A 27724-nucleotide genomic window follows, 5' to 3' on the forward strand; every position below is an offset into this window, starting at 1 on the left:
TGTATTACTTGCTCTCTCGAAACCAAGATTTGTTGAGTCATAGATCCCCACCTTAGTTTAAGGTAATGTGAGTGAAGGATCGTATCAAGAACATACTGGAGAAGACTTTGTTGGGGAGAAGAATATGCTGTCCAGATATTACAAGCAAAGGTAAGCTTCTTCGTACGAGGGGAAGTGAGAGTAGATGGAGCATTTTGATGCTCTTAATCTTTCAATTGTTCTCTATAAAGGTTCTAGAGTATGGCACTAAGGAATATTGGCATACTGTTTCATTCTGAAATAAGGAACTTAAGTGTCGTAGGTTTGCAATGTCCAAGTTTTGTTTTGTTTTTGTAAAGAACTACTAAAAAGATAATACCGTTCATTAACTATATTTGAACTGGAATATTTCACTATAAGGTGCTTCCAAAGCATTTTGTGGGTAGGGAAAATAAAAATAAAATGCAGGGCCAAATTAGGAAGAGAATTAAAGGACAAGAGGAGACCCAAACATTTTGTCCAGTCATATGTGTGCCTGCCTGGACTTCGAGATCTTCTGTGGGGGCCACTAAGTGGCTGTTGTGGCAGGGTCTTCTGAGGGTGGGAGTTGTACTTTTTTCTTTCTTCATTGTTGTGCTTTTTAATGGTTTTAAGTGTTCAAATTCAGTGGTGTTTTAATATGGCAACTTATTTGTTCTTTAAAAAATATTTACAGTGGTACCTTGGGTTACAGCCGCTTCAGGTTACATACGCTTCAGGGTACAGACTCTGCTAACCCAGAAATAGTGCTTCAGGTTAAGAACTTTGCTTCAGGATGAGAACAGAAATCGTGCTCCGGTGGTGCAGCGGCAGCAGGAGGCCCCATTAGCTAAAGTGGTGCTTCAGGTTAAGTACAGTTTCAGGTTAAGAATAGACCTCCGGAACAAATTAAGTACGTAACCAGAGGTACCACTGTATATTGATTGGTATGTTTCCAGTTGTATCCCTTTCAGTTCAAGTTTTGAGCCTCCTTGAGTCCTCTACTGGGAGAAAGGCAGGATATAAATAAAATAAGGATAAATAAGAACATAAGAAGAGCCTGCTGGGTCTGGCCAGTGCCTCATCTAGTCCACCATCCTGTTCTCACAGTGACCAACCATATTCCTGTGGGAAACACTCAAACAGGACCCAAGCACTCTCCCCTCCTGTGATTTCCAGCAATTGGTATTCAGAAGCATACTGCTTTCGACTATGGAGGCAGAGCATGGCCATTAAGCCCAGAACCTTGTATTTAAACACATCTGTAAGACTCTTCTGTGACATTTTCAGATTATAGCATGCTGCATGCAAAGAGTAAAAATGAACAAAACGTTTCTCCAAAAAGGTGACAGTAAAAATGGCAGGAACGAAAAGGTTGCTGCTTGGAAAAGTAATGTGAGAAGGTGTCTAGTAGAAATATAAAGCAAGTATTTAATTTATTACAAACTCTTCTTACCATATTCTTCAGTCTGAACACCTTCAGAATGGCTTGCGTCAATTTAAAACAGCGAGAGATAGCCAACCAAGCCATAGTCATAGCCCACCCACTGAAATCAATTGAGTCAAGTTACGCAACTCCACTGATTACAGTGAGTCTGCTCTGCGAATGACTAACATTGGGTATCATGCAGTAACAATAAACCATGTAGTGTATCATGTGGCTCTCTGATCTACTGATGGTGCTGAAACCAAAAGAAATAATTTAGTTTACTGCTTTGTGGATCAAGGCTATCTGGCATTCGCCCAACTAAAATGGATGGTGTTTAAAGGAGGCTAAAAGTTAGCTGCTAACATATCACAACTGTGAGTGTGAACACTTCCTCCCTCTCTTTTTTCATATTGCCTGCCATTGACACTTATAGGCTGTGTAAACAGACACAGCCTCCAGTACGTCCCCCACTGCTGGTCTGGGAAGCAAGTTTACCCACAATCCATTTTGAACCTCTATCTATCCTGTCATTTCTTATGAAATACTGCATTTTGATGTATTTCTCTCCAAAGCAGCTTCAAGCCAAATTGAGAAAAAGAATGATATTGAAGTTGGTAATGTGTATACAGCAATGTATCCTCAGAGAGAATTTTGTTTGTTTGTTTTTTAATTTGTTTGTCTCTTTATCTTGCCCAAGGAAACCCAAAGCAACTTTGGTATTTCGTTGTATTCGGTTGACTTCATAGTAAAAAAAAAAAGGCTTTTGGGGCACCACAAACATTAACCCATTTACAGCACATTCTTATGCATGACCCCCAAAACGAAGTCACACTATATTCCAGGAGACTTATGTTCAGGCAAGCACACATTGCATTGCAATCACATTGTTGTGGGAGCTATTGCAGGCAAGGGACTACTTCATCAGTTGTATGGAGCGGAGAGAAAATATGTGCACACATATATGTAGGCGCTCAAGTCTTGTGCAGGGAAAAACTAATATATTCTTATTATCCTCCTTGTATGTGTGTGTGTGGAGGGAAGCTATTTATTATTTTAAAAAATTATAGTCTGCTGTTCATCGCGTACTGATACCAGGGTGGAGTACAACATAAAACTAAGGACACAACACACACACACCCTCCCCAGGTACATCTTCACTTGTTATTGGAATGATAACAGGATCAGCACCTGACATACCAGTCCGGAAACGGAACTCCACAAAGGATGCCCTACTCCACATCAGCACCTCAATGAGTCTTCCCTGAAAGAGAACTAGGAGATGGTGGCAGTTTTGTGTGGGGAAGTGACTAAAGGGAGGGCAAGGGTTCAGCTGTGGTCCAGCTCCGAGGGCCTTCTGGCAGTTCCCTCACTGTGAGAAGTGAGGTTACAGGGAACCAGGCAGAGGGCCTTCTTGGTAGTGGCGCCCATCCTGTGAAACGCCCTGCCATCAGATGTCAAGGAAATAAACAATTATCTGACTTTTAGAAGACATCTGAAGGCAGCCCTTCTTAGAGAAGTTTTTAATGTTTGATGTTTTATCGTATTTTTAATATTCTGCTGTGAGCTGCCGAGAGTGGCTGGGGTATAAATAATAAATTATATTATTATTATTATTATTATTATTATTATTATTATTATTATTATTATTATTATTATTATTCAGCAGCAGCTCCTCTCTCCAAGCTTGGTGCTTCTCACAGTTGCTTTTCCTTCAAGAACAGGACAAAACCCAACAGCATTGGGAGACAGTTACAGATATCTACTGGATGACATCTATTTTGACCCTCACAATTTCAGCAGCAGAATTCCCCTCCAGCGTGGCTGATGGGTGTGTTTCATCGGAGAATTGCTCATCAGCAATTTTATAGGAACCGCTCTTATGCTGCCGCGCTTAACTTTCAAGGAAACTGAGAAGTTTTGAGTAATTTAAGGACGAGTAGCAGCGGCAGCCAGAGTTCTGCAACTCAAATCAAGTTTTAAACCCGCAAGGCAGAGAAGCAAAAGAGGCAGCTGATATTGGAGAAGGGGAGTGGGGGCGTACTGGTTAAACCAGTTGCACCGACACCAACACTTTCCCATGAAAACGAGAGGATTTTTTTAAAAAAAGCTTCAAATACACTACATCCTTTTACCTCTGTTGTGGGAGAGGGGAGAGAGAATGAAGAGGGTCAGCTTGTGCTTATGCCGCGGCCACAGAGAAGAGCACTTTGCCCATGCGCAAGGACCACTTGTTTTACAGTCCTAGGCTAGCTCAACCACGACGTGCCTCTCCGCAAAGCGGCCCGTTTCTTTGTCCCTCCTCTCCTCGCCCCTTTCGCCTCCTACTCCCTTGCTCCTCGCCCGCGCCCCTTTCGCGCCCTCCTCCTCCTCCTTCCTGCAGGGGCGGAGCCGGCAGCGCCTGCGCCCGGCAGCACCTGGCTCAGGTGAACGCGCCGCGGAGCAGAGCCGCAGCCCAGGTGAGGAGCGCCCGAGCGGTGAGTGTCGCGGGAGGGGGGCGAAAACGCCGAGAAGGAAGCTTCCCCCTCCCGACCCGTCTCTTGCAGGTAGGCTCCGTCCCCTCCTGGGCTACGGTCGACGGTCATTCCCGCTCCAGAAACCTGCCCGGGCCTTTGGCGGCTCCAGCTTCCCACCCTCGTGCGCTTTGCTTATCCCCCTGCTCTCCGCGCTCCCTTCTCCCCCATGTGTTTCCTCCTTGCCTGGCCCTCTGTGAACTATTATTACCTCTTGCCCTTTCCCCCCTCACTCTTCCAAAGCATTTTTTTAAAAGGCTGGTGTTTGTTTTGTTCACAGTTTCTGTTTCCCAGAGTCCTCATTTCCCTCCAAACTTCGCCCTCGTTGCTCTGCGCTCGAATCTAATGGAGGCTTCCTTGCAAATAATGGCTTGGTAGTAAGAGGACACTGTGAAAGCCTGAGGGAAAGAAGGGCTCCTTTGACTATAGCCTTGGGTTAGAAGAAAAGTTCCTGCTCTGGGGCCGTCCACACAAGCAGGAGTTGCTTTACTTGGGGCAAGTAAATAACCTCATGGGATTTAAATCAGTGGACGATCTACAGGACTGTTGTGCTACACGACTCTGGCGTGTTTACTGTGAAGTAGATGGGTGAAGTAGCCAGGGCGCTGCACTAGATAATATTGAACTTGGTAGGAGCTGCTCTTTAGTGCATGTAGCTCCTGCTGCTGTAATGTGCCTGAGCCTAAAGTTTCCAGGTGATTTGGGGAACATTGGAAGTTGCCCTGTGCCCAATATTGTCTACAGAGCCCCCCTCCTCTGCCCTGGATTTCAGACAGGAAACTTTCCCAGCCCTACCTGGAGCTGCCAGGGCTTTGAAAGGGGACCTCTGTATGCAAAGCATGGGTTTTGCTATGGAGCTACTGTTCTTGTAGATCACCTGTATGCTGTGGCACACAACTGGAGCAGAGTTGGCTGGGAACTGAACTTCCTGTCTGCTCCTGAGAACAAAGTAACTGGGTCCAGTTAAAGCAAGGATCTACCATGCTTACAACTAAGTCTGAGGATAATAGGCTATCCTGAGTCCATTTTTCTTGTGGGTTATTTGAGTTAAGACAGACCTTTTGTCATGGTAACTGAAGTGTTTGATGCGGGTTGATTAACTTATTCTGGCATTGTTATGCAGATTTTCCTCAAGTTTCAGATCTGAGATTAAAGTCTTCATTTATAGCAGGCCTTGTGCAGCTGCACCAGAGAGGAGTTGTAAACACTTATGTTACCTCATCATGTGCATTTCTAGAATGACCACTTTTCTTGTGCCTCATCAAAGGACAGGGTTTAATAATATTTAATATAAGGGCTTAACTTTGTGGTATTTGGTCTAAAAAGCCAGATAGCCTAGTTATAATAAAGCGGGGAGCTTTATCTCTGTGGATGACACTTGGTGATATTCAGTGTGAAATAATAAAACTGAAAGCAGAGCTTTATAGTTTTATAGTTTATTATGTTAAAAATTAGTAATGGAGGTACGACCATGCAAAGTAAGGGGTGAGGAGCCTCAGGCCCAGGGTCCTCCAGGCCTCTCTGTCTGGCATGTGGTCCTCTCCCCAGACTGTACATCCTTCTCAGCCACACTCCCTTCCCTAGCCTTTCTTCATACCCTGCCCCCCTTGAGTGATTTTGCCTCTCTGAAGTGTTTCCTTGAACTCTGAGTGCCTCTTAATTGGTTGGGGGGGGGGAGTACAGCTTAAAGATAAAATTTGCATTTGTTTCTTCATTTTTGCTTTTGGCTCTGCCCATCACTATCTTGCGGCCTAGAAATGTAGCCCTCATTCTGAAAAACGTTCCCCACTCTGGATGTTTAGAGAAGCATTTATTTATTAACTTCTATCCCATCCTTCCTCCCAAATGAGCTGGGTAAGGAGCTGGACATCAAAGTGGTAAGACGTTCTTATTTAAGCAAACCTACCCAGTTGTTCTGGGATGTGGGTGGCACTGTGGTCTAGACCACAGAGCCTAGGGCTTGCCAATCAGAAGGCTGGCAGTTTGAATCCCTGCGACGGGGTGAGCTCCCGTTGCTTGGTCCCAGCTCCTGCCAACCTAGCAGTTCGAAAGCACGTCAAAGTGCAAGTAGATAAATAGGTACCGCTCCAGCGGGAAGGTAAACGGCATTTCCGTGCGCTGTTCTGGTTTTGCGAGAAACAGCTTAGTCATGCTGGTCACATGCCCCAGAAGCTGTCTGCGGACAAACGCCAGCTTCCACGGCCAGTAAAGCGAGATGAGCGCTGCAACCCCAGAGTCGTTCGCGGCTGGACTTAACTATCAGGGGTTCTTTACCTTTTTATGTCTTTCAGCTATCAAATATATATGTGAAATAAAATGTTCTTAAGTTGCTTCTAAAACTTAATAATGATAAATTAATAACAATAAGTCTGCCACTTCTTTCCAACCTTGTTCATGGGAATAAATATGCTGCAGATAAGGGCTAATGGGTAGGATGTTGGTCCCTGTGAATAATTTTGAGGATAGGGTTGTGATCTTCTTATGTGATGTCTCCATATGGTGACATATCTCTAACATTGCATCTTAGTGCTGGGAAATTATGCACCTAATGAATTTCTGCCTGCTTGCTAAAGGCACTGTATCTCAGTTGGGAGTGGGGAGGAGGGAAATGAAGCAGTCCTACTTGGATATTTGCTGGTCCTGACAAAATTGTTACCCTTTGAGGATGAAACACTGAAATAGTGTTGGTCTGTTTTCCAGCAGTCGTTCTTTGAAGTTTAGCTCCCAAGGAGACAAATATGACTGGGGGACGCATCTTGCTTCTAGTGCACATGCATATAAGTATGTGCACGTGAATGCAAATGTGTTTATGTGCTGCACAGGCTGCTATTTGACACACCGTAGGCGAGAACAAGAATATTGGAAGCATGTCTGTATTTTTCTTTGTGGAATGTTTGAGGGGGTGTACTTGAGACAACTTAAGGAAAACAAAACTGCATTTGAGATTGGTGAAGTAAGATATACTGAATGTGCAGCAATGACTTCACAGGGTCAGAAAAGTGTTGGGAAGGTTTATTCAACTCATTTAGGAGCTTAATGATAAGAATTGCATAAAAGAATTTTGAGCAGCATGCCTTCAAGCTACCAGCATGGGGCATACAAATAGCCCGCAGTAGTATCTGAAGAGCATTCTTAGATAACTGTCTGCCTAGTTTGCCAACGTACAAGTCTGTGAAGCAAGAGGTGGGATTTGTACTTTTGGTTTCCCTAATTTGGTTGTGCCAGAGCCCTGCCTAATGTTAAGTGACTGCAGTACTTTGGATACTGCTCTACAGTACAGTGGTACCTCGGGTTAAGAACTTAATTTGTTCTGGAGGTCCATTCCTAACCTGAAACTGTTCTTAACCTGAAGCACCACTTTAGCTAATGAGGCCTCCTGCTGCCACCATGCTGCCGCCGCACGGTTTCTGTTCTCATTCTGAAGCAAAGTTCTTAACCGGAGGTACAATTTCTGGGTTAGCGGAGTCTGTAACCTGAAGCGTCTGTAACCTGAGGTACCACTGTACTTTGGATACTGCTCTACAGTACTTCCTTAGCTCTCATGAGGAAGTTTTCTTTTCTTTTTTATGATAGGGCTTGTGATCAGTTGCCGTTGTCAGAGAAATATGCTTCAGGATATATTTGGTTTCACTGTAACAATGGAAATCACCTTTTTAAAAAGGCTGGGACAAATTTGCATATGGTCAAATTTTTTCTGGGCTAAAATAACCAATAACGGACTATTACAGAAATACCTTTTTTCCTTAAAAAATGGTATTTGAGCAGGAGGGAAGCTGCATTTCAGCAGGAGGGACAGAGGATGCCTTTTATCTTCAGGCACAATTATGCATATACATTATGTCTATTATGTCTTCATCATTGTGCCACACTAGCAAAAACCTTTAAAAGGAGATTCCAGGACACAGCTGTAGGAATTCATTTACAAAACTGAAACTATCAGACTTGGGTTCACATAAGAGACTGGGACTGGCTAGCTCCCTACAGAAAATTGTTGTCCCTCTTTAGGTGCTTATACATGTGACTAATCTTCCTTTGCCAATTCATCACCGGTTGAGAGTAAGTCACGCCTACTATGATTTCATCTCTTAGTCTGGCCGGATCACCTTTTCATTTGTGCTCTGCATGGTAATCTTTTACATCGTTTGGCTTCACATTCCTTCCTGCCCTCGTTTTTTTTTTCCTTCTCTCATGGTATTCAGTGTTTCCCAACCTTGGGCCTCCAGCTGTTTTTGGACTACAACTCCCATCATCCCTAGCTAGCAAGACCAGTGGTCAGGGATGATGGGAATTGTAGTTCAAAAACAGCTGGAGGCCCAAGGTTGGGAAACACTGGATAACTGATGCTGACATTAACACATGCTTCTGATGAAGTGTCTCACGAAAGCAATGTATCTGTTAGCCTGTTGCAGGAAAAATGAGGAGTTGTGTGGCAACCGCTCTGGCTGGCTTCTTGCAAGGTGTTTGGCGAGCACTGCCTACAAATAAAGTGTTTTGTGTCTTGATCTGTAGTTAACTTATGCACTCCATTTCACTTATACTGCATGTAGCTGGAGAAACTGTGTTTGCTGCCGCACATGCCTGCTGTAAAGGTTTGCAGTCAGTTTCTTGAATGCCTCCGTTTGTTTTTTTGTATTGATTGTCATTTTCGCTACTGTGGCTAACAGAATAACAATAGCAATCTGCTTATTTAAATTTATACACATCCCATCTTTTTGCAGAAAGCAGGTCTCCAAAGCATCTGACAATAAGTGAAAAATAATAAACAATAAACACAAGGTTCTTTTTAAAAATAGTGGTGGGGAGAGTAATTGAAAATATCTGCTCCCCATGTCTTATGGCTTCAAAGAACCATAGAATTGTAGAGTTGGAAGGGATCCCAAAGGTCATCTAGCCCAACCCCCTGCAAAGTAGGAATCTCAACCAAAGCATCCATGATAGATGGCCATGCAACCTCATAAACCTCCAGTGAAGTAGAGTCCACCACCTTCCGAGGGAGCCCATTCCATTGTTAAACAGCTCTTACCATCAGAAAGTTCTTCCTGATGTTTAGTCAGAATACTTTCTTGTAACTTGAAGCCATTGGTTCAGTACCTACCCTACAAAGCCGGAGAAAGTAAGCTTGCTCCATCTTCCGTGTGACTGCCCTTTAGATATTTGAAGATGGCTGTTGTATCTTCTCTCAGTCTCCTCTTATCGAGGCTAAACATACCCAACTCCCTCAACCATTCTTCACAAGGCTTGGTTTCCAGACCGTTTATCATCTTGGTCACCCTCCTCTGCATACGTTCCAGCTTGTCAATATCCTTCTTAAATTGTGGTGCCCAGAATTGGACACAGTATTCCAGGTGGGGGTCTGACTGAGGCAGAGTACAATGGGACTATTTCTTCCATTGATCTGGACACCATACTTCTGTTGATGCAGCCTAGAGGAGCATTAGCTTTTTTTGCTGCTCAATCGCACTGTTGACTCATGTTAAGCTTGTGGTTTACTAAGACTCCTAGATCATTTTCACATGTAGTGCTAGTAAGTCAGATGTCCACCATCTTATTTTCATGCAGCTGGTTCTTCCAGTCTAAGTGTAGAACCTTATATCGATATGCCTCTATTGAAATTCATTCTGTTAGTTTTGGTCCAGCTCTGCAATCCATTAAGGTCATCTTGAATCCTGATTCTGTCTTCTGCGTCGTTAGCTACACCTCCCAATTTGGTGTCATCTGCAGATTTGAAGGGCATCCCATCAATTCCTTCATCCAGTTATGATGAAAAGACCACCTGTGCCCCTAGTCCCTTCAGGAACCAGGAACACCATTCACATCAATTCAGTGTCATGTCCTCAAGGCATTAAATGGGATTTGTAAACACTCCAGTGTTGCCCCCTCCCCCCCACCTTCTGGCCTCTGCATGGCTCAGCCTTTCTTCCCTTCCCCAGGTTCCTCTTATCCTGCTTTCCCTGGGGAAAACCGCTCTTTACTGGTCAGTTGGAGCAAACAGCAATTGGGTTTTCTGTGGATTGCAGTTTGTTCTGGCTTAAAGCTAGAGAGTGGGAAAGGAGCAGGGCAAGGGGAAAACTGTTTGGACCCGTTCTTTCTAGACACTGGACGAGCAGAAGTGGGGGCAAGGCCTTAGATATTTCTGCTGCTGATTTGACTATCCCAGCTGCTGCTGTTCAAAGATTCTCTAGTGATCATAGTCACAAATAATGACTATGCTGTAATGGTGGTACTATTTATCATGTGTTGGATGCTTTGTCTTTACACTATGGCCAACAGCCTAATGAGGAAGCTGACCTTCTTTCTCTTCTGTCTTTTGTCCTTTTTAACCATCCCTCTTCAAAACTGATCCCTTTATTTTTCCTCTTGTCTGTCATATTTGCTGTTGTGTTAGTTTTCTGTTCTTATAGGGTTGATTTTTAGTGGGGAATGAGCTTTGTTCTGTGTGTGTGTTGTCTGTGTGTGTTGTCTGTTTCCTTATTGCTTTTATGTATGTTTGGGCTATGATGTCACCTGTTGATGTACCACTGCAGCTCTGGCACTACACCTGAGCAGTTGCAGGGATTCATTACTGGGTGACTGGGTGTCTGTCCACTGATTCCTTAAGATTTTGCAGTGGTGGATGGTGTCTTTGCATTGGAACTTCAATCTTCTGCATTGGCACATGAAGTCTAAAAGCCCAATCATACTTTGAGTGTAAGGCCCTACTTTTGCACTTGACTATAAGGCATTGCTGGGGACGCTGGTGGTGCTGTGGTCTAAACCACTGAGCCTAGGAAGGTCGGTGGTTCGAATCCCTGCGATGGGGTGAGCTCTCATTGCTTGGTCCCAGCTCCTGCCAACCCAGCAGTTCGAAAGCACATCAGAGTGCAAGTAGATAAATAGGTACCACTCCGGTGGGAAGGTAAACGGCATTTCTGTGTGCTGCTCTGGTTTCGCCAGAAGCAGCTTAGTCATGCTGGCCACATGACCCGGAAAAACTGTCTGCGGACAAACGTTGGCTCCCTCAGCCAGTAAAGTGAGATGAGCGCCGTGACCTCAGAGTCGTTCCTGACTGGACTTAACTGTCAGGGGTCCTTTACCTTTACCTTTTTATAAGGCATTGCTGCTTGGTAGTTCTGTTTCTTTAATGATGGAGCTGTTGACTTGCTGTGGATCATATGTTCCTCCCCTGCTGTGTAGCATCATGCTCTGGTAATGGATGCTTTAGTTGACTGCATTGATGAGTATTTAATATTATGATGACTAATTCTGAAGAAAAAGGATGCTGTAAGAACAATCAGAAAAAAGTGTGTTGGTTCAGAGTTTAAAAACGTGTTTTATCTATGAGGAGCACTTCCAGAAGTATAATATTTAATGAAAATGTTTCAACCATGTGCTCCCAAAAAATAAGTATTTTAATGCATGAGGAGATGTGGTGGTGGTGTGATGATTTTCTGGGTATGGGAGGAGCAGAAAAAGCAAGAGGGCCAGAGGGCGTCTTAGAAAACGAAGGTTGAAACAGGGGGTGCTGCAGAAAAGAAGAGATTAGACCCAGGGAAATGAAGGAAACTGAAGAGTGAGGAAGTTTGCAGCAACTTGAAGTAATCGGCTGTATCCATTGGTGCAGATCTCTTAACATTATTGTGACATCACTCTGGTTATATTTATGTTGATTGTTTATTTCATAGCTGAAAGCTAACCCAGGGCAAGTAAACATGTTATTGCAGCTGCCTGTGCTGCGGTGCCCTTTCTGGCTAATTCGTTTTATTTAAAAGCATTTCTAAACCACTTAATATTTAAAAATCTCTATATACAGTGTACAAAAATAAAACATTAAAACAGGAACATAAAAACAGAGACACAATCTATAGCATATTTCTAAGGAGTGTACACATTTATTAGGCCAGGGATGGGGAGGCAGTGTTCCTCCATATGTTGTTGAACTTCAATTCCCATCAGTCCTTGGTTGCAGATGATGGAAATTATATAGTCCAGCAACATCTGGAGGACCTCAGGTTCCTCATCCCTGTATTAGACCTATTATTATTATTATTATTATTATTATTATTATTATTATTATTATTATTATTCAGATTTCTTCTTGGAGCAGAATAAGGCTGGGATTACATGTGTCCTAGATAGAAGGGCTCAGTGGTAGGCCACATACTTCACATGCAGAAGATCCCAATTTTTGAACCCCACAGCATCCCTAGGTAGGTCTAGTAAAGGCTCCTCTATCTAGAACCCTAGAGAACTCCAGCGTTGACAAGATAGACCAGTGTTCTTACTGATTAGCCTGGTTTACAAGCCACAGTAAGCAAAACAAAGACTTACTGGGATTGCACAAATGTGCCGGCTTCTGGAAGAAGCTTGCAGCTGCTTTGTTCCTTCCTGGTCTTTCCACCCCCTAAACATAGCCAAGGTTTGGCTGACTGTGCTGTCTGAACCTGGACTCTCTTCTAGCTAGCCATATGACCTGTACCTTGTTTGGATGAGCCTGGTTTGGATGAAACGCTTCGCCAAATCTTTACTTAGCTCAGTGCGGTGCAAGAGTAAAAAAGACCACAAAGGAACAAGGTGAGTTTAAGCTACTCTCTGGTAAACCATAGTTATTGTGATGTGTGAACCAAGCCACATGTAATGTAAAGAGGAACTGCCATTTCAAAGCAAGTCAACTTCAGACCATGACCTATGAAGCTGATGGGTTTAACCAGAGTTTGTTTTAAGCCAGGATTCCTGATTCATACTATTTAACAAGCTGACTGGGGGAGCCCAGTGTATTGTTCTACCATGGCTTAGCATTAATTTATCAGCATGGGTAGTATAAACCATTTTCCTGTGTTCCTTTGTGTGGCTGCTGCTTTCAAATGGTTTCAGAGACATGCCCCACAGTGTGATGCAGTGACAAAAGTAAAGTGTCCTAGATGTTACTGGTAGGAAGAAAGAAGCAGACACAATTTTGGAGGGGCTAGAGGCCACAGATATGTTGCAGTATCTAGTTATGGTCTTCTAAAACTTCTAAACTATACCATATAACTTAGTCCCATTTGTTCAGCTCTTCTATCCCATCTTAGAATTGGTGTCCTCAGTGTATTAAAAATGGATAAAGGCTGAGATTTTAAATTAGAATTCTTATTTATACTTGGGGGGGGGCTATGCTCACCTGAGTTCAGCTAGTATTTCCAAGCTTATCTTGATAAGTTTAAGTTGACTGGATTCTCCCCTCCCACACCTTCAACAAAACTCAGGGAGTTGGCATGGTGTTTAAAGCAGCCACAATTGGTTTCTATTGCTTTGTTATCTAGAAAATGAAATGCTATTTGCATTTGCTCTCCCCCCCCCCACTCCAGATAATGGCGTTACATCCACGGAGAGTTCGATTGAAACCCTGGCTGGTAGCTCAGGTAGACAGTGGTATGTATCCCGGTCTCATATGGCTTAACAGGGTTGCAAAGCGATTTCAGATCCCTTGGAAGCATGCAACTCGGCACAGCCCTCAACATGAAGAGGAGAACACAATTTTTAAGGTAATGAAATAATTCCATTCCACTTTGGAGAGCCGGTGTAGATGAACTGGTAGTCATGGACTGGTGAAATCCAGATTCATGTTCAGCCATGCACTAACCTTGGTCAATCATTATACTGTCTTACGGAGTTATTACAGGGATAACATAGAAAAAAACCCCACCCTTATTTGCCATCCTGAGCTCCTTAGAGGAAGGGTGGGATGCAAATGTAATAAAAAGTATTACAGGTGACTTGCAGCAGCTAAGACCATTGTTTGCCAGCACCTTCTGCTTCATACTCCAGGAGGATCACTGCTCCAAATGAATATGCATTTGCCTCCACTTCTTCTGTTTCGAAGGCTAATGCATTTCCTAGTGTTCATTTGTTTTGTTCATGTGATAGCAATTGCTTTAAACTTGGACATCATGGCATGCCACCGTATTCTGTTATTGAATGGTGTTTTAGTTACCATGGGATCAAATTGGTCAGCTGTGCTTTTAAAGCAAATATGATCCTGTGAATCTGTGAAGAGGAGATATGCAGCACCATGAATGTGTGCTCAGATCATAATATGACTTGTACTGGGAAATACTGTGGCAAAGCAATGTGAAAGAGGTTGTTCTATTTATATCATTCATATTTCAAGTACTTGTGGGATAGAGAGATGCCTCGATAGTTTCCGCAATCTGTTCTGTCACCTTTTTAAAAGAGATTGATAATTCTGGCATAATGCTGGTGGTCAACCAAAAAGGGTTTAAAGACTGTCTCAAGGCAAATCTAAAAAAATGTAGTATAAACACCGACAACTGGGAAACACTGGCCTGCGAGTGCTCCAGCTGGAGAACAGCCTTTACCAAAGGTGTCATGGTCTTTGAAGACACTCGAACTCAAAATGCAAGGGAGAAACGTGCTAAGAGGAAGGCACACTTGGCAAATCCACACCGTGATCAACTCCCGCCCGGGGACCAATGTCCCCACTGTGGAAGGATGTGTGGGTCCAGAATTGGCCTCCACAGTCACTTACTGACTCACTGTTAAAATTGTGTTTCTGGAAGACAATTTTACTCGGCTACGAGTGATCGCCGAAGAAGAAGAAGAAGAAGACTTGTGGGATACAGCTTCCTCCCTCCCAATCAGCTGCTTTTTGCCTTATCATCACTCTGTGTACTCTGTGCTCCTGCAGAGTTGATTTTCCTGTCCTTTATCTGGTTGTTGACTGTTTCTCTTTGAAGGTAGCTCTTTAGTGGCTTCCCTTCTGAGAATCAAGGTTCTAGTTATCTACTTCTTAAGTCTTCATCTCTTCTCAAGTTAAGAGTCCTGCAGCATGCCAGCTGAGTCCCGTAAACCTGCATAGACTTGCACTGCACAAGGCTCTTCTAGTTTATTGCTGTTGGTTTTTGACCTTGTTCTGATGAACTGTTTATATTTTGGTTCTCAGACTGAACTGAATTTGATGCAGAAATTATTTTAGATCATTTTATACGTTCTGGAAGCAAACTCCTAGGCATTAGCAATGGCTACTGTTTTAAGGAGAAATTTACAATTTTTCTGTGTCAAGAGATTTTGTTAGAAGATTATTGAGCAAAGCCATGCTTTTGTGGTGACCTGTGAAATGCTCTTCCTGTGGAGGCTTGCCTGGCACCTTCCTTACATATTTTTAGGCACCAGACAAAAGCATCCCTCTTCTTTCAGGCTAAGTAAACAATCTATGGCCTTTTATATGAGAGGGTTGTTTGTTACTCTGTTATGTATTTTTTTGTTTTTAGATTGTAAACTGCCCTGTGATCCTCAGATGAAGGGTGGCATAGAAAATTAATAAATAATGTTACCAGGATAAATCTGGGACCTTAATCCCACATACAAATAAGTAAATAAATGAGAGCCTGGTTTGCCATTAGATTGGGTTGCTTTAGACACAATTGGGTGGCCTCTATTGGAATGGTCTGTCATACCATGCATAAAAAATTGGTTTGGATAATCCTAAAATGATTTGTGCTGCTTTTGTCTGCTTGTGTTGGGGAGGGGAAAAACAGTACCAGTCATGCCTGGCTGGCTAGCTGCTGCACTAAGTATTTACTGCCTGCCTAGACTTATGTGATAAATGCAAGTTTGTTTGGTAGCATGATTCAACATTAGCTGGCATGATGACAGTACTTAACTGAGCATGATGTACTTTGCTCCCAGGCCTGGGCTGTGGAAACAGGAAAGTATCAGGAAGGAGTTGATGATCCTGACCCTGCGAAATGGAAAGCCCAGCTCCGGTGTGCTCTCAATAAAAGCCGGGAATTCAACCTGATGTACGATGGCACCAAAGAGGTGCCAATGAATCCTATTAAAATTTATGAAGTGTGTGACATTCCACAATCCCAGGGAGCAATAATTAATCCAGGTGAGATGCACAGTGACTCTGTTGGTTTTTAAGGAAGTCTGGTAACAGGAAGTCTTCTATATGCCATGATGTTATGCTGTTAGTGACTCCTGCTGGGTAACTCGTTTTTAATTGAGTAAGCATTTCACCTTCTCATTTGTGCAACGTAACTAACACAAAGTGAACTGGAGGTGACAGTTCTGCCTAGTCAAGGTTGCTTTCTGCTCACCCACAAATTCAACACAGGGATGTTATTAATTGTTCAGCTTTCTGTTTTGCTTTTAATCAAGTCTAAAAGAGAAAAGATTTCAGGGGAAAGCTTTGAAGATCAGGTGCATGCTACTAAAAGCCAGAAGCAAGAGGGGAAAAGGCATGGTGTCTGGACATAAGGGCTTTCAGTTCTTCGTGGTCTTCCTCTTCCTTTCCCTTGTTCCCTCTTTTGCACATTGTCCCTAAGCAGGCATTCTAATAAGATGGCAGTCTTTAAAATTCAATTCTTCCAGAAATGAGTGTTTCATTAAATGAAATTCACTGGGAATTTCTCCTGCATGTTTACCATTGAAAGAAATGGACCTCACTGGGCACATGTATGCGTACCTGGTAGAAACATTTTTTGGACTTAGCTGTTGGATGCAGAAGGCTAGCAGGTTCTGGGATCAGGTAAATGTTCTTCTGGCCCTCTGTGCACCTTTGTTCAAACCAGCTGAGAGGTTGGATGAGGCCGGTTGTGGGATTCTGGTTGGATAGTACAAGGGCTGGGAGAGAGTTGCTTCATGCTATCATGTCTTCCATGCATAAGCTGAGAAGCATGAAAAGACTATTGGCTCTGGTGCTGTTTCTGGAGCTATGAAGCAAACCAAACAGTACTTGGAATAAAAATCCCCAGGAAAGAGATGTCTGTACACAGTGCTACTAGTAGAATTTTTCTGTGTAACTTCTGTGGGTCACACAAATGTCCATTCCACTTCTTTATTCTCTTCATTTGATAAAATTCCATATTACTTACTAATTCTCCAACTGCACTTTTCCTACAGGTTCTACTGGTTCCGCTCCATGGGATGAGAAGGATAATGAGCTTGATGATGAAGATGAGGATGAATTAAACCAGCCTCAATCTCATGTAGCTATTCAGGATACCTTTCCATTTCTCAATATCAATGGTTAGTAGATAGACCCTGGCACAGAGTGCACATCAAACCCTATCGTTTAAATGGCATTTTCCTCTTCATTATTACAATATGAAACAACCATGCTTTCAGAAAACAGTATTTTAAAAATCTCTGGATTGCAGCTCGGCTAGCAGTTGCTTGGCCAGTACGCTGCAGAAAATGGCAAAAGAAGAAAGGCAAAGTCTGCGCTATATGAGAAGTACAAGATTAGTCTGAACTGAAATATTCCTATTGTTCTGTGTTGATATGTTCATACACATGTTTAGTGTGGTCTAGCTGTCCTAAAGCTAGCTAGGTGTGAAGGAAAAGGCCATTCCTTTGAAATCTGTGCTGCTGTCATGGGTTGAACTGGGCCCTTGAGAGTTGTGAGGCCGACTGGGGCAGGGTGTGGAGAGATATTTGTGCCTTCCCCTTTGGTTCCAGTGATGCTGTTCCAAGTGGGGCAACAGGCTGTTGCAGCGGCTCCCAACAAAATATTAAAAATAGAATCAAACATTAAAAACTTCCCTAAACAGGGCTGCCTTCAGATGTCTTCTAAAAGTCAGATAGTGTTGTTTATTTCCTTGACATCAGATGAGAGAGCGTTCCACAGGGCTGGTGCCACTACTGAGAAGGCCCTCTGCTTGGTTCCCTGTAACCTAACTTCTCACAGGGAGGGAACCGCCAGAAGGCCCTCAGCACTGGACCTCAGTGTCAGAGCTGAACAATGGGGGTGGAGTTGCTCCTTCAGGTATACTGGGCCGAGGCTGTTTAGGGCTTTAAAGGTCAACACCAACACTTTGAATTGTGCTCAGAAACGTACTGGGAGCCAATATAGGTCTTTCAGGATCGGTGTTGTATGGTCTCGTCAGCCACGCCCAGTCACCAATCTGGCTGCCGCATTCTGGATTAGTTGTAGTTTCCGGGTCACCTTCAAAGGTAGCACCACATAGAGCTCATTGCAGTAGTCCAAGCGGGAGATAACCAGAGCATGCACCACTCTGGCGAGACAGTCTGTGGGCAGGTAGAGTCTCAGCCTGCGTACCAGATGGAGCTGGTAAACAGCTGCCCTGGACACAGAATTGACCTGCGCCTCCATGGACAGCTGCGAGTCCAAAATTACTCCCAGGCTGCGTACCTGGTCCTTCAGGGGCACAGTTACCCCATTCAGGACCAGGGAGTCCACCACACCAGCCCACCCCGTGCCCAAAAAACAGTATTTCTGTCTTGTCAGGATTCAACCTCAGACTGTTGGGCACTGTGCCAAGACCTCACCAGTCACTGTGACAGTCACTTAGCTAGCATTCTAATAAGAGGGTTAATTCCCACAGTGTAGCAAGAGCAGACACACCTTTTTGCCCAGTGTGTAGCCTATGATGATGCAGCTTTGTAAGTCTGTTCCTTGGAGTGTGGTTCTGGTTTAACAGGTTTTAACAGTAATATTGTCTCAGTAGACACATTTGCATAAATTTCCCATGAACCAGACCTTGTTTAAAGTTATATTTTGATGGTGATGTGTTTTGAAATAATATTACTAATCCACAAATGGTGTTTATTATGGTGCCTTTTATAGTATACACTTTTCATTCAATGAACCTTTTTAAAATGTTTATTTTCTCTTGTAATCTAATTGTCTGTCTGGTGCATCTCTACCAATATTAATTCTTTCATCTCATAATGGGGTACATATTTTACTATCTAGTAAACTGTTCAGTTAGAAGTGATAGGTGAGTTCACTTATTATTGCAGAGGGGGGAGTTTTCCTTCAGTAAGTTTGCAAAAGGCCTAGAGACTGATCTTTCTTTTTCTGTGTACGCTTTGAAAGACATTTTAGGTCAAGTTGGGACATGTTGGCTGTGATGTTAGAATTACACTGGAGAAATCTGAGGGCATTGACCATTGTGTTCAGTAAAGGAAGTTGCTTCCGATTAACCTTGCCAATTATTTCCAAGATACTATACTTTTTACAGCAGGAATGCCAGGCATAAGTTGTTGAGTATATTTTGTACAGAAAGATGGGGTAAATTATTAAGTGAGATAACTCCTGTGGCCATATCAGGACTTTAGGGGGTCCCAATGTGTCTTCTAGCAGTTCTTCCATGCTCCATACATTATTAAATTAACTTCAGAACTGGGAAGTTGATGTCTTTCCCAGGCAAAGCACTAACCACTCAGAGCTGCTGTTGGATTCCACAGCAGTGGGTAGAACCCAACATTGTGCAAATGGCTTTCTTCTTGTGTAGTGGGACTTCACCTTCCTCTCCCTGCACCCCTAAATGTGCTCTGCAGGATCCAGGTGGCTGCACTGGAGAGGATTAGGTTACCGTATTTTTCATTCTATAGGACGCACATTTTCCCCTCCAAAAATTAAGGGGAAATGTGTGAGCGTCCTATAGAGCGAATGCAGGCTGCGCCGCTAAGCCCAAAGCCAGAACAGGAAGACGGAGCCCTGCGGAGCACTACGTCTCGCTGCTCTAGCTTGGGGACGGTGCCTTCACCCCGCTGTCCTGCAGAAGCTAGCAAGGCTGTTCCCAAGCCAGAACAGTGAGACGGAGGGCTCCTTCTCGCTGCTCTAGCTTGGGGATTGCTGTGCGCAAACCTCTGCAGGGCAGCGGGGTGCCTTCACCCTTCTCTCCTGCAGAAGCTAGCAAGGCTGTTCCCAAGCCAGAACAGCGAGACGGAGGGCTCCATCTCGCTGCTCTAGCTTGGGGACGGCTGCATGCAAACCTCTGTAGGGCAGCGGGGTGCCTTCACCCCGCTGTCCTGCAGAAGCTAGCAAGGCTGTTCCCAAGCCAGAACAGCGAGACGGAGGGCTCCGTCTCGCTGCTCTAGCTTGGGGACGGCTGCGCGCAAACCTCTGTAGGACAGCGGGGCGCTGCACTCCAAAGGCTTCAGGGATCTTTGAGGCTGGCGGTGGGGGAAAGCAGCGCTTCCCCCCACCGCCAGCCCCACAAGCTCTGGTGAATTTACCTTGAACGCACCTTGTTTTAGAGGGGGAGAACAAGAAAAAAAAATTTTTCCCTGTTCTCCCCCTCCTATGGTCCGGTGCGTCCTATGGTCCGGTGTGTCCAATGGAGCGAAAAATACGGTATATCTCCTTTCTTATGTATTGTTATAAGTATTGCAATTTTTTTTACGTTCATATTATAAATGGTTAAACATGGGTAACTTACCCAATCTGCAGGGGGCTTTTTTAATTTTCCCAGTGCTAATGTCTAATTGAGGCAAATTGATAGTTCAATGTTAAGGTCAGTTGGAATTGGCAGTTTTAGTGAACAGTTATAACCTGGCCCTAGGGCATCTACTGGATAGGGGATTTTGTTTTCCAGTCCTTTTAACTGTGACACGCTTGCTTTATAAATGCAACTTTATAAACCAAGTTCCTAGATATCCTCATTACAATTTACAGAAGTATGAGCCATGGATCCCCACCCACCCTTTCTTGGCATAGCAGTTGCACCATCTTGATCACCAGTGCTTTTCAAGTCATTTGTTAAAAACCTGGGAAATGAACTGTCTAGAGTGGTCTTCAACTCATGGGTTGGGACCCATTGCTGGGTCACAGTTTGACCTGGCGTGCAGCAGCACAACCACCATTCAAATGTATGGCAAAAAAATTAAGTGGATCCCCAATTGCATGTGTGGGCTAAAGGTGAAGCCTTGGTTGGAAAAGATTGAAGTCTATTGATCGAGAGCGTGCAGTTAGTGCTGATATCATGTCATTACTGTGCTTGGAGCTAGATAATGCAAGCTGCATTCTTGCTTCTTACCAAGATATTACTTACTGGGGGGGGGGGAGTTGTAACCACTGGGGTTCCTTTGCTGATTGAAGGCACTTTGATCCAGTGGAGGCTTCCAGCAGCAGAACAAAGAACACTATTTCTGTTGATTCTTCCCTTCTCCTACAACTCCTTTGACCACCAGCTCCAAACTGCTTCAGAGGGTTGTGGGCCCTTTTAGAGCAGTGTGGGAGGTGCTGCAGAGGGAGTCGGAATGAACAAAAGTTGCCTCCCTTTCCATTCAGCTGATGGAAACCTCTGGACACAAGCCAGAGTATCCAAGCTTTCAAGTTCTATTTTGTCAGACTGAATAAAAAGGAAGATAAATTACCATTGGTAGAAGGTTGAATTCTTAGCCACATAAAGTAGTTGAGCTATGCTTGCCATTCCAGTATGAGAAGTGTCCGAGTGACATCTTGAACTGTAATTCTTAAAATGTCAGCAGTCCCTCAGGAAATAATAATAATAATAATAATAATAATAATAATAATAATAATAATAATAATTATTATTATTATTTATTTATACCCCACCCATCTGGCCGAGTTTCCCCAGCCACTCTGGGCAGCTCCCAATCGAGTGCTAAAAACAATACAGCATTAAATATTAAAAACTTCCCTAAACAGGGCTGCCTTCAGATGTCTTTTAAAGAGAAGATAGCTGCTTATTTCCTTCACATCTGATGGGAGGGTGCTCCACAGGGCGGGCGCCACTACTGAGAAGGCCCTCTGTCTGGTTCCCTGTAACCTCACTTCTCGCAATGAGGGAACCGCCAGAAGGCCCTCAGCGCTAGATCTCAGTGTCCGGGCTGAACGATGGTGGTGGAGATGCTCCTTCAGGTATACAGGACCAAGGCTGTTTAGGACTTTAAAGGTCAGCACCAACACTTTGAATTGTGCTCAGAAATGTACTGGGAGCCAATGCACCCCCAGTCACCAGTCTAGCTTACATAAAATGTACTAGTTACAGATAGGTAGCCGTGTTGGTCTGCCATAGTCAAAATAAAAAAAGAAGAAGAAGAAGTGTGCTGAAGAAGTGTGCATGCACACGAAAGCTCATACCAAGAACTAACTTAGTTGGTCTTTAAGGTGCTACTGGAAGGAATTTTTTTATAAATTTTTTTATAAAATGTACTACTTATGCTTAGATTCCCCAATGGCACCCACAAGTGTGGAGACCTGCAGCCCTGAAGCTGCGTGGCCAAAGAATGAACCTGAAGACATTGAGATGCCTATGCCTCCTCCGGTTATGCCCCATGATATGTTCAGCTCTCCTGAAGTCTGGATTAATTCTCTTCCAAGTAAGTCTTTTTGTTGACTATGTTGCTAGATACATCTAGATTGTTGTGTGCATGTAAAGTCCACATAGGGTGTATACTACATATTGCAAAAACATGAACGTGTACTGTTTCCCCCCTGCAGTTATTTCTGTTTAGATTGGTGTAGCCCAGAGAGCCTTCTGTGTCTGAAAATGTAATGTACTCATTGACATCAGCAGATGAACAAAAGAAACCCAGCTGGAACCTGCTGTTGAATTTAGAATAGTGTGTGTCAGAAGTAACTTCTTACACTAGAAGCTTGTGTAAGAAGAAGCTTGAGGTGGTAGTGATCAGCCATACCAACTGATAAGTTTGTGTCTACTGATCAGTGCTGCATTCGTGTGAAGAGCAAGCCTCTCTGCGATAGATGAAGTACTGCTGCTGTTATTTGGTGTTATCTTGTGATCACCCTGACTTTGGGAGTTGGCTCTTGGTTTCCTTGGCACTTGTAAGGAAGACTACCGTATTTTTCGCACCATAGGACGCACTTTTTCCCTCCTAAAAAGCAAGGGAAAATGTGTGTGCGTCCTATGGAGCGAATGCAGGGGGAAGGCAGGAAAAGCCCCCAAGGGCCGCACACAAGCTTCGTGCGCTCTTGCGGGCTTTTCCACAGGAGGGAGAAGGGACTGACTGGCCGCATCAGTCCCTTCTCCCACCTCCCAGAAAAGCCAGGAGAAGCTGCATTCTCTTTAAAGGGGTTGCGCAGCTTCTGTGGGCTTTTGTGAGAGGTGAGGGAATCCCCCCCACCTCCCAGAAAAGCCAGGAGAAGCCCTGCGCAGTGTCTCCCGGCAAGGAGAAGTTGCACAGGGCTAAAGGGGAAGCCAAAACAGCGAGCGGGATCCATCCTGCTCGCTGCCTTGGCTTGTGGCATAGCGGCGGTCAACCCCTCCGGCAGGGAGAGGTTGTGCGCAGCCTGTACGCTGCTCTTTGGGGCTGGGGGGGAAGGTTTTTTTTCTTGATCCCCCCCTTTAAAAACTGGGTGCGCCCTATGGCCCGGTGCGCCCTATGGTGCGAAAAATACGGTAATAATTCTGCCCCTATTCTGTGCAAATTTCATTCAGCCCTAAAAAAGAGCCATGATAACCGGAAGAATAAGAAATCAAGATAACAAACTTTTTATAAAAGAATGGAAATGGTTTATTGAATATTTACAGATAAATTGCAAACAGATAAAAACACTGGCAGGATTATTGTAATAACCTGCAGTTTCAAAAGAGTTTATATTTAAAGTAGATAATTATATGGATATGCAGACGATATTAAAAAATAAATTTAAGGAACCTCAGAAAGAGGAGGAAGGAAGTCAAACTTTGAAATGTTAAAATGATTGTAAAATTAATGAAATGTATACATTTGAAAAGTATAAATAAAAACTTTTTTTTTTAAGTGCTATGATAGACAATGCAGGTTGTTGGAATTATGGATCCTGTTGCAGTGTCTGATATTCTAACAATATATCCTTCTAATCAAGTGACAGACCTTGAAATCAAGTTTGAGTATCGAGGCAAAGAGTTTGGGCCAACAATGACTGTGAGCAATCCCCAGGGCTGCCGACTTTTCTATGGAGAACTGGGTCCAATGCCAGATCAAGAAGAACTCTTTGGTCCTATCAATTTGGAGCAAGTAAAGTTTCCAGGACCGGAGCAGATCACCAATGAAAAGCAAAAGCTCTTCACAAGCCGTCTGCTTGATGTCATGGACAGGGGGCTGATCCTGGAAGTCAGTGGCCATGCTATTTATGCTATCAGGCTTTGCCAGTGCAAAGTGTATTGGTCTGGACCGTGCGCACCTTCTGGCACCACACCAAACTTGATTGAAAGACAAAAAAAAGTCAAGGTGTTCTGCTTGGAAACATTCTTGAGTGGTGAGTAATTATAATGCTCTTGGTTCACCATCACAGAGTAGCCAATATGTTCTTTTTAATCCCTGAAACATTTTGTATACCCGATTATGGTACTGCAGCCCATTCGGATTGGGTCCCAACCAGTTAAGTCACCTGGGGCTGTGTCTGGTGTTACTGGTATGGTGCAGATAGCAATTTGTGCAGAACTTGCTGGGCTCACAATGTGCACCATATAGTGTTTGCATGCAGGCATTAGTGAATGGGCATTGGTTTGATGTTTGTTGTGCTCTAACGTGGCTGGTTGAAGAGAAGCAATTCTCCCTTCTTCCCTTTTGCCCCAAATCAATCACCAGAAGGCATAGGTGTGGTTGAAGTTCTCGCCTATGGTCAGTGAAGTGGAATCCCTTATATTTGTTATAGTATACAGGGTCAAAGGGAAAACAGCATTGATAGCTAATATCATTATGGCATCTCTAGACAAAAAGATTATGGGAGAGAAGATAGAAAAGAGAGTAGGAGAATTGGGTTTTGAACTAGAAGAGGCAATATGTGGGAAATAGTGTTGCATCCAATATGTGGGAAATAGTGTTGTACATCACAAGCTTTGCTTTCCCTCCCGCGTAGAACTGATTGCTCATCAGAAAGGACAGATTGCTAAACAACCCCCATTTGAGATCTACTTTTGTTTTGGAGAAGAATGGCCAGATGGAAAATCCAAAGACAGGAAACTGATTGTTGTTCAGGTAAGAGAACAATGAATTGCTAAGGAGCGTTAATTGTCAGAACTTACTGTGAGAACATTTAGTTGACTCCTAGTTTTCACAATATATAACTATGTGCCATTTTATAACCCAGAAACTTTAATTCAGCAGCCTATGCAAATGTACACATTAGCATGCATTCTGCTTCTATCAGGCATGGACAATGCAAAGAACAATGTGACGCTAGAGCCCTGGCCACTGGAAGTCCATTGTCTACAAACATTTAAGACTTGGGGCAGCCTTGATATTTGAAAGCTGGGGTTCTTATAGTGTTGAACCACTGTACTGATACCAGTTTCAGCACTTGTGCATTCATCCACAACACAGACATGCTTATTTGCAATATTTATAGACCACCTTTCCAATGAAAAGGTTTTACAGCACTTTAAAATACAAATAAAAACCATTCATACGAAACAGTGGGAAATATAACTGAAGTAACACTACCTAAAACTACCTAAAAGCATAGTCTTTCCACTAATGCCTGAACACCCAAGAGAATAAAAAAATATCAGGGAAGAGAATGTGGATGTCCTCTGGGAGAGCCACATGGCAACTTGGAACATCTGTGTAAATAGTCTCGGTCTGATAGATAACAACTTTGCCTTCCTCAAAGAAAGATCTTGAGGTCAGAACTCATGAGTATGGCCCTGTGGGGTGTGTATTTGTATGCTTTTGGAGAAGGCACTCCTTGAGTTGCTTAGGACAAGACAAAACCACCAAAAACTGGCACCTCTGAATTCTGCCCTGAAACAAACTGGTTTCAATGTAGGTGTTATGTAATAGGCGTAATGTGTTTGTGCCAACCGATCCATGTCAATACAGTGGCACCTCTGATGAGGAACTTAATTTGTTCCGGAGGTCCGTTCTTAACCTGAGGTACCACTATAGCTAATGGGGTCTCCCGCCGCCACTGCGCGATTTCCATTCTCATCCTGGGGCAAAGTTCTTAACCCGAGGTACTACTTCTGGGTTAGCAGAGTATGTAACCCAAAGCGTTTGTAACCTGAGGTGTTTGTAACCCGAGGTACCACTGTAGATGGCCAATGACCATAGCTGCCACCTGAGAATCTAGGAGTAATGACAGGTCCAGGAGCACCCCCAGGCTGGAACCTGCCCATGAAGGGACAGTGATAGGCATGTTCTTAGCTAACAGGTCAACTGGGTCCCCAGCTACCATAAGAATAATTGAATAAGTTTGTTGAGTTTGTGCAGTAGTTCATAATACTGCTCTTTCAACTTGGCTGCATTAGCATCCTATCTGTCTGCAACCAATTCTACTTGAAAGGCAGTGCAGACCACGTGGGCCAAATGTTTTATCTGAGGCCTGGATTTTTACAGATGATTGGAGCTAACGTCCTGAATTGGTAGGCATTTCAGAATAATTACCAGTACATCTACTCTGCTCGCATTGTGAGAACATATGTTCTTTTATTTATCTTACATCCTTATCCTATCTTTCTTCTATCGTGACTAATAATGACTCAAAATGAAAATGAGTGCAAGAGTGAAAATTTTTGTGTGTGTTGCTGTTACACCTTCTACTTGAGCTTTTAGCTTATTCTTTTCGGATGCAATTGAAAATCCCATCTGGATTGACGCTGCATAATTTCTTTCCAAACAGGTAATTCCAGTTGTAGCTCGCATAATCTATGAGATGTTCTCTGGTGACTTTACCCGCTCCTTTGACAGTGGCAGTGTACGGCTTGAGATTTCTACCCCTGATATCAAGGACAACATAGTTGCTCAGCTGAAGCAACTCTACCGCCTCTTGCAAAATCATAATGAAGGCTGGCCAATGCAGCCACCAAGCATGGAGATGGCCCCGCCCCTTGCAGCACAGTGATGACTTGGTTTTATCTAAATGAGGAATTAGCTGGATTAATGGATTGTGTGTTTATATTTCAATTAATTTTAAATGTCTTTTCAGTAAGTGCAACAGGAATGTATTATGTACAACATAATCTGTTTTAAATTTATACTTTGCAAAAACTGCTCTGGACTAATGCATGTAGACAAGAACATTTGTCTATCCTTTTTCTCTTCAATTAATGTAAATATATCAAATGGCATTTAATTTGTGTGTTAAATGTTACACACAGTTTTCTCTGCATATGTGATCAGCGTTCAAGTGCTCTTTTTAAAAAGTAGTTTCACAAGGCTAACAAAAACACTTTCACCCTAGTTTTCTCTCACCCACTGGCTTGATAACACAGTCAAATTTATTACATAAATTGCATGTTTCTGTATATTTTTATATATAAAAAATATCCAGTGCTGTTGGCACACATGTGAAATGTTAGAATGAATGCAAAACATTTTTTTAGTGGCCATAATTCTAACTGTTCAGTAAAACTGCTTTGCAAAGAAGTAGTAGATTGAGAAGTTATCTGGATTTTCCACTGCTATTTGATAGTATTTCCTGTCTGTATACACTACAGATGAATAGTGCAAAATAATGACTTAAGTCTTAAAAGGCATAGTTCTTATTAAAGTGACTTCACAATCAGTTGAGCCTGATCTTACAATAAATGAAGTACAGCTAAGGTATTCAGATGATAATAGTTAACTGGAAATAAAAGAAGCTGCTTTTATTGTAGTTCCACGTTGCATGCTACAGCTCAGTACAGCGACTGGTGGCGCCTTCTGTTGGACTAATCCTTGCTAACTTGGATTTGTCCAAAAAGTCTCCATTGTTTGTAAGTATATCAGATTGCTAGAAGATAGGGAAAAGCACCAAAGCCCTCTGCTTGCTCTGTGCAGGACCTGTTTGACATAGATGTAAGAAGACTGTGGAACCTAGGAAATTTGAATACTGTTTGAGATGTAATATAGCTGGCTTTAAATATGACAGTGCTTTCGATGCTAAGCTTTGTTCTGAACTGGTTAAATGGCTGCATTTTTGCGTGTTTCTTTCCTCTGCTGGAAAATGCCTTAAAATGTCCCATAATAAAGTTTCTGGTTAACTATAACGTTTTCATGTCTCTTTTACTAGCAAGAGTTAAGTATATTTAACTTGCACATCCAAGAAAACTAGCACTCAGCTGTCCTACGTAGCATTTTGTTTGAAACATCTTGAATTGAATGGAAG

At 43.2% G+C, this 27724-nt stretch overlaps 2 protein-coding genes and 1 long non-coding RNA gene across 5 annotated transcripts in view; 2 read left to right on the forward strand and 1 right to left on the reverse strand.

The window, feature by feature from the left end:
• Positions 1–27605, forward strand: IRF6 (interferon regulatory factor 6). Of its 3 annotated transcripts, none has more exons than XM_081195192.1 (8): positions 1–150; positions 13260–13436; positions 15601–15805; positions 16819–16944; positions 21859–22011; positions 23501–23893; positions 24497–24615; positions 26258–27605. In XM_081195192.1, exons 2-8 carry the CDS (start codon positions 13263–13265, stop codon positions 26477–26479), a joined length of 1392 nt encoding a protein of 463 aa, XP_081051318.1. In that variant the 5' UTR covers positions 1–150; positions 13260–13262; the 3' UTR covers positions 26480–27605. The 3 variants fall into 3 exon arrangements, with proteins under 3 accessions (XP_081051318.1, XP_081051317.1, XP_081051316.1); XM_081195191.1 differs by lacking the exon at positions 1–150 and adding an exon at positions 3800–3882; XM_081195190.1 differs by lacking the exon at positions 1–150 and adding an exon at positions 3805–3969.
• Positions 1–27724, reverse strand: part of GUCA1B (guanylate cyclase activator 1B) — a 55133-nt gene that overhangs the window by 24062 nt on the left and 3347 nt on the right. The gene's annotated exons all lie outside the window — the stretch shown is intronic.
• The window catches only part of LOC308587548, a 72093-nt gene continuing 44601 nt past the window's right edge, over positions 233–27724 (forward strand). The window contains exon 1 of the long non-coding RNA XR_014008435.1: positions 233–924. This is a non-coding gene — a long non-coding RNA (uncharacterized lncRNA). The remainder of the gene's footprint in view (positions 925–27724) is intronic.

The sequence above is a fragment of the Podarcis bocagei genome (genome assembly GCF_964188305.1).
Source record: "Podarcis bocagei genome assembly, chromosome: 5".
In the NCBI taxonomy this organism is placed as follows: Eukaryota; Metazoa; Chordata; class Lepidosauria; order Squamata; family Lacertidae; genus Podarcis; species Podarcis bocagei.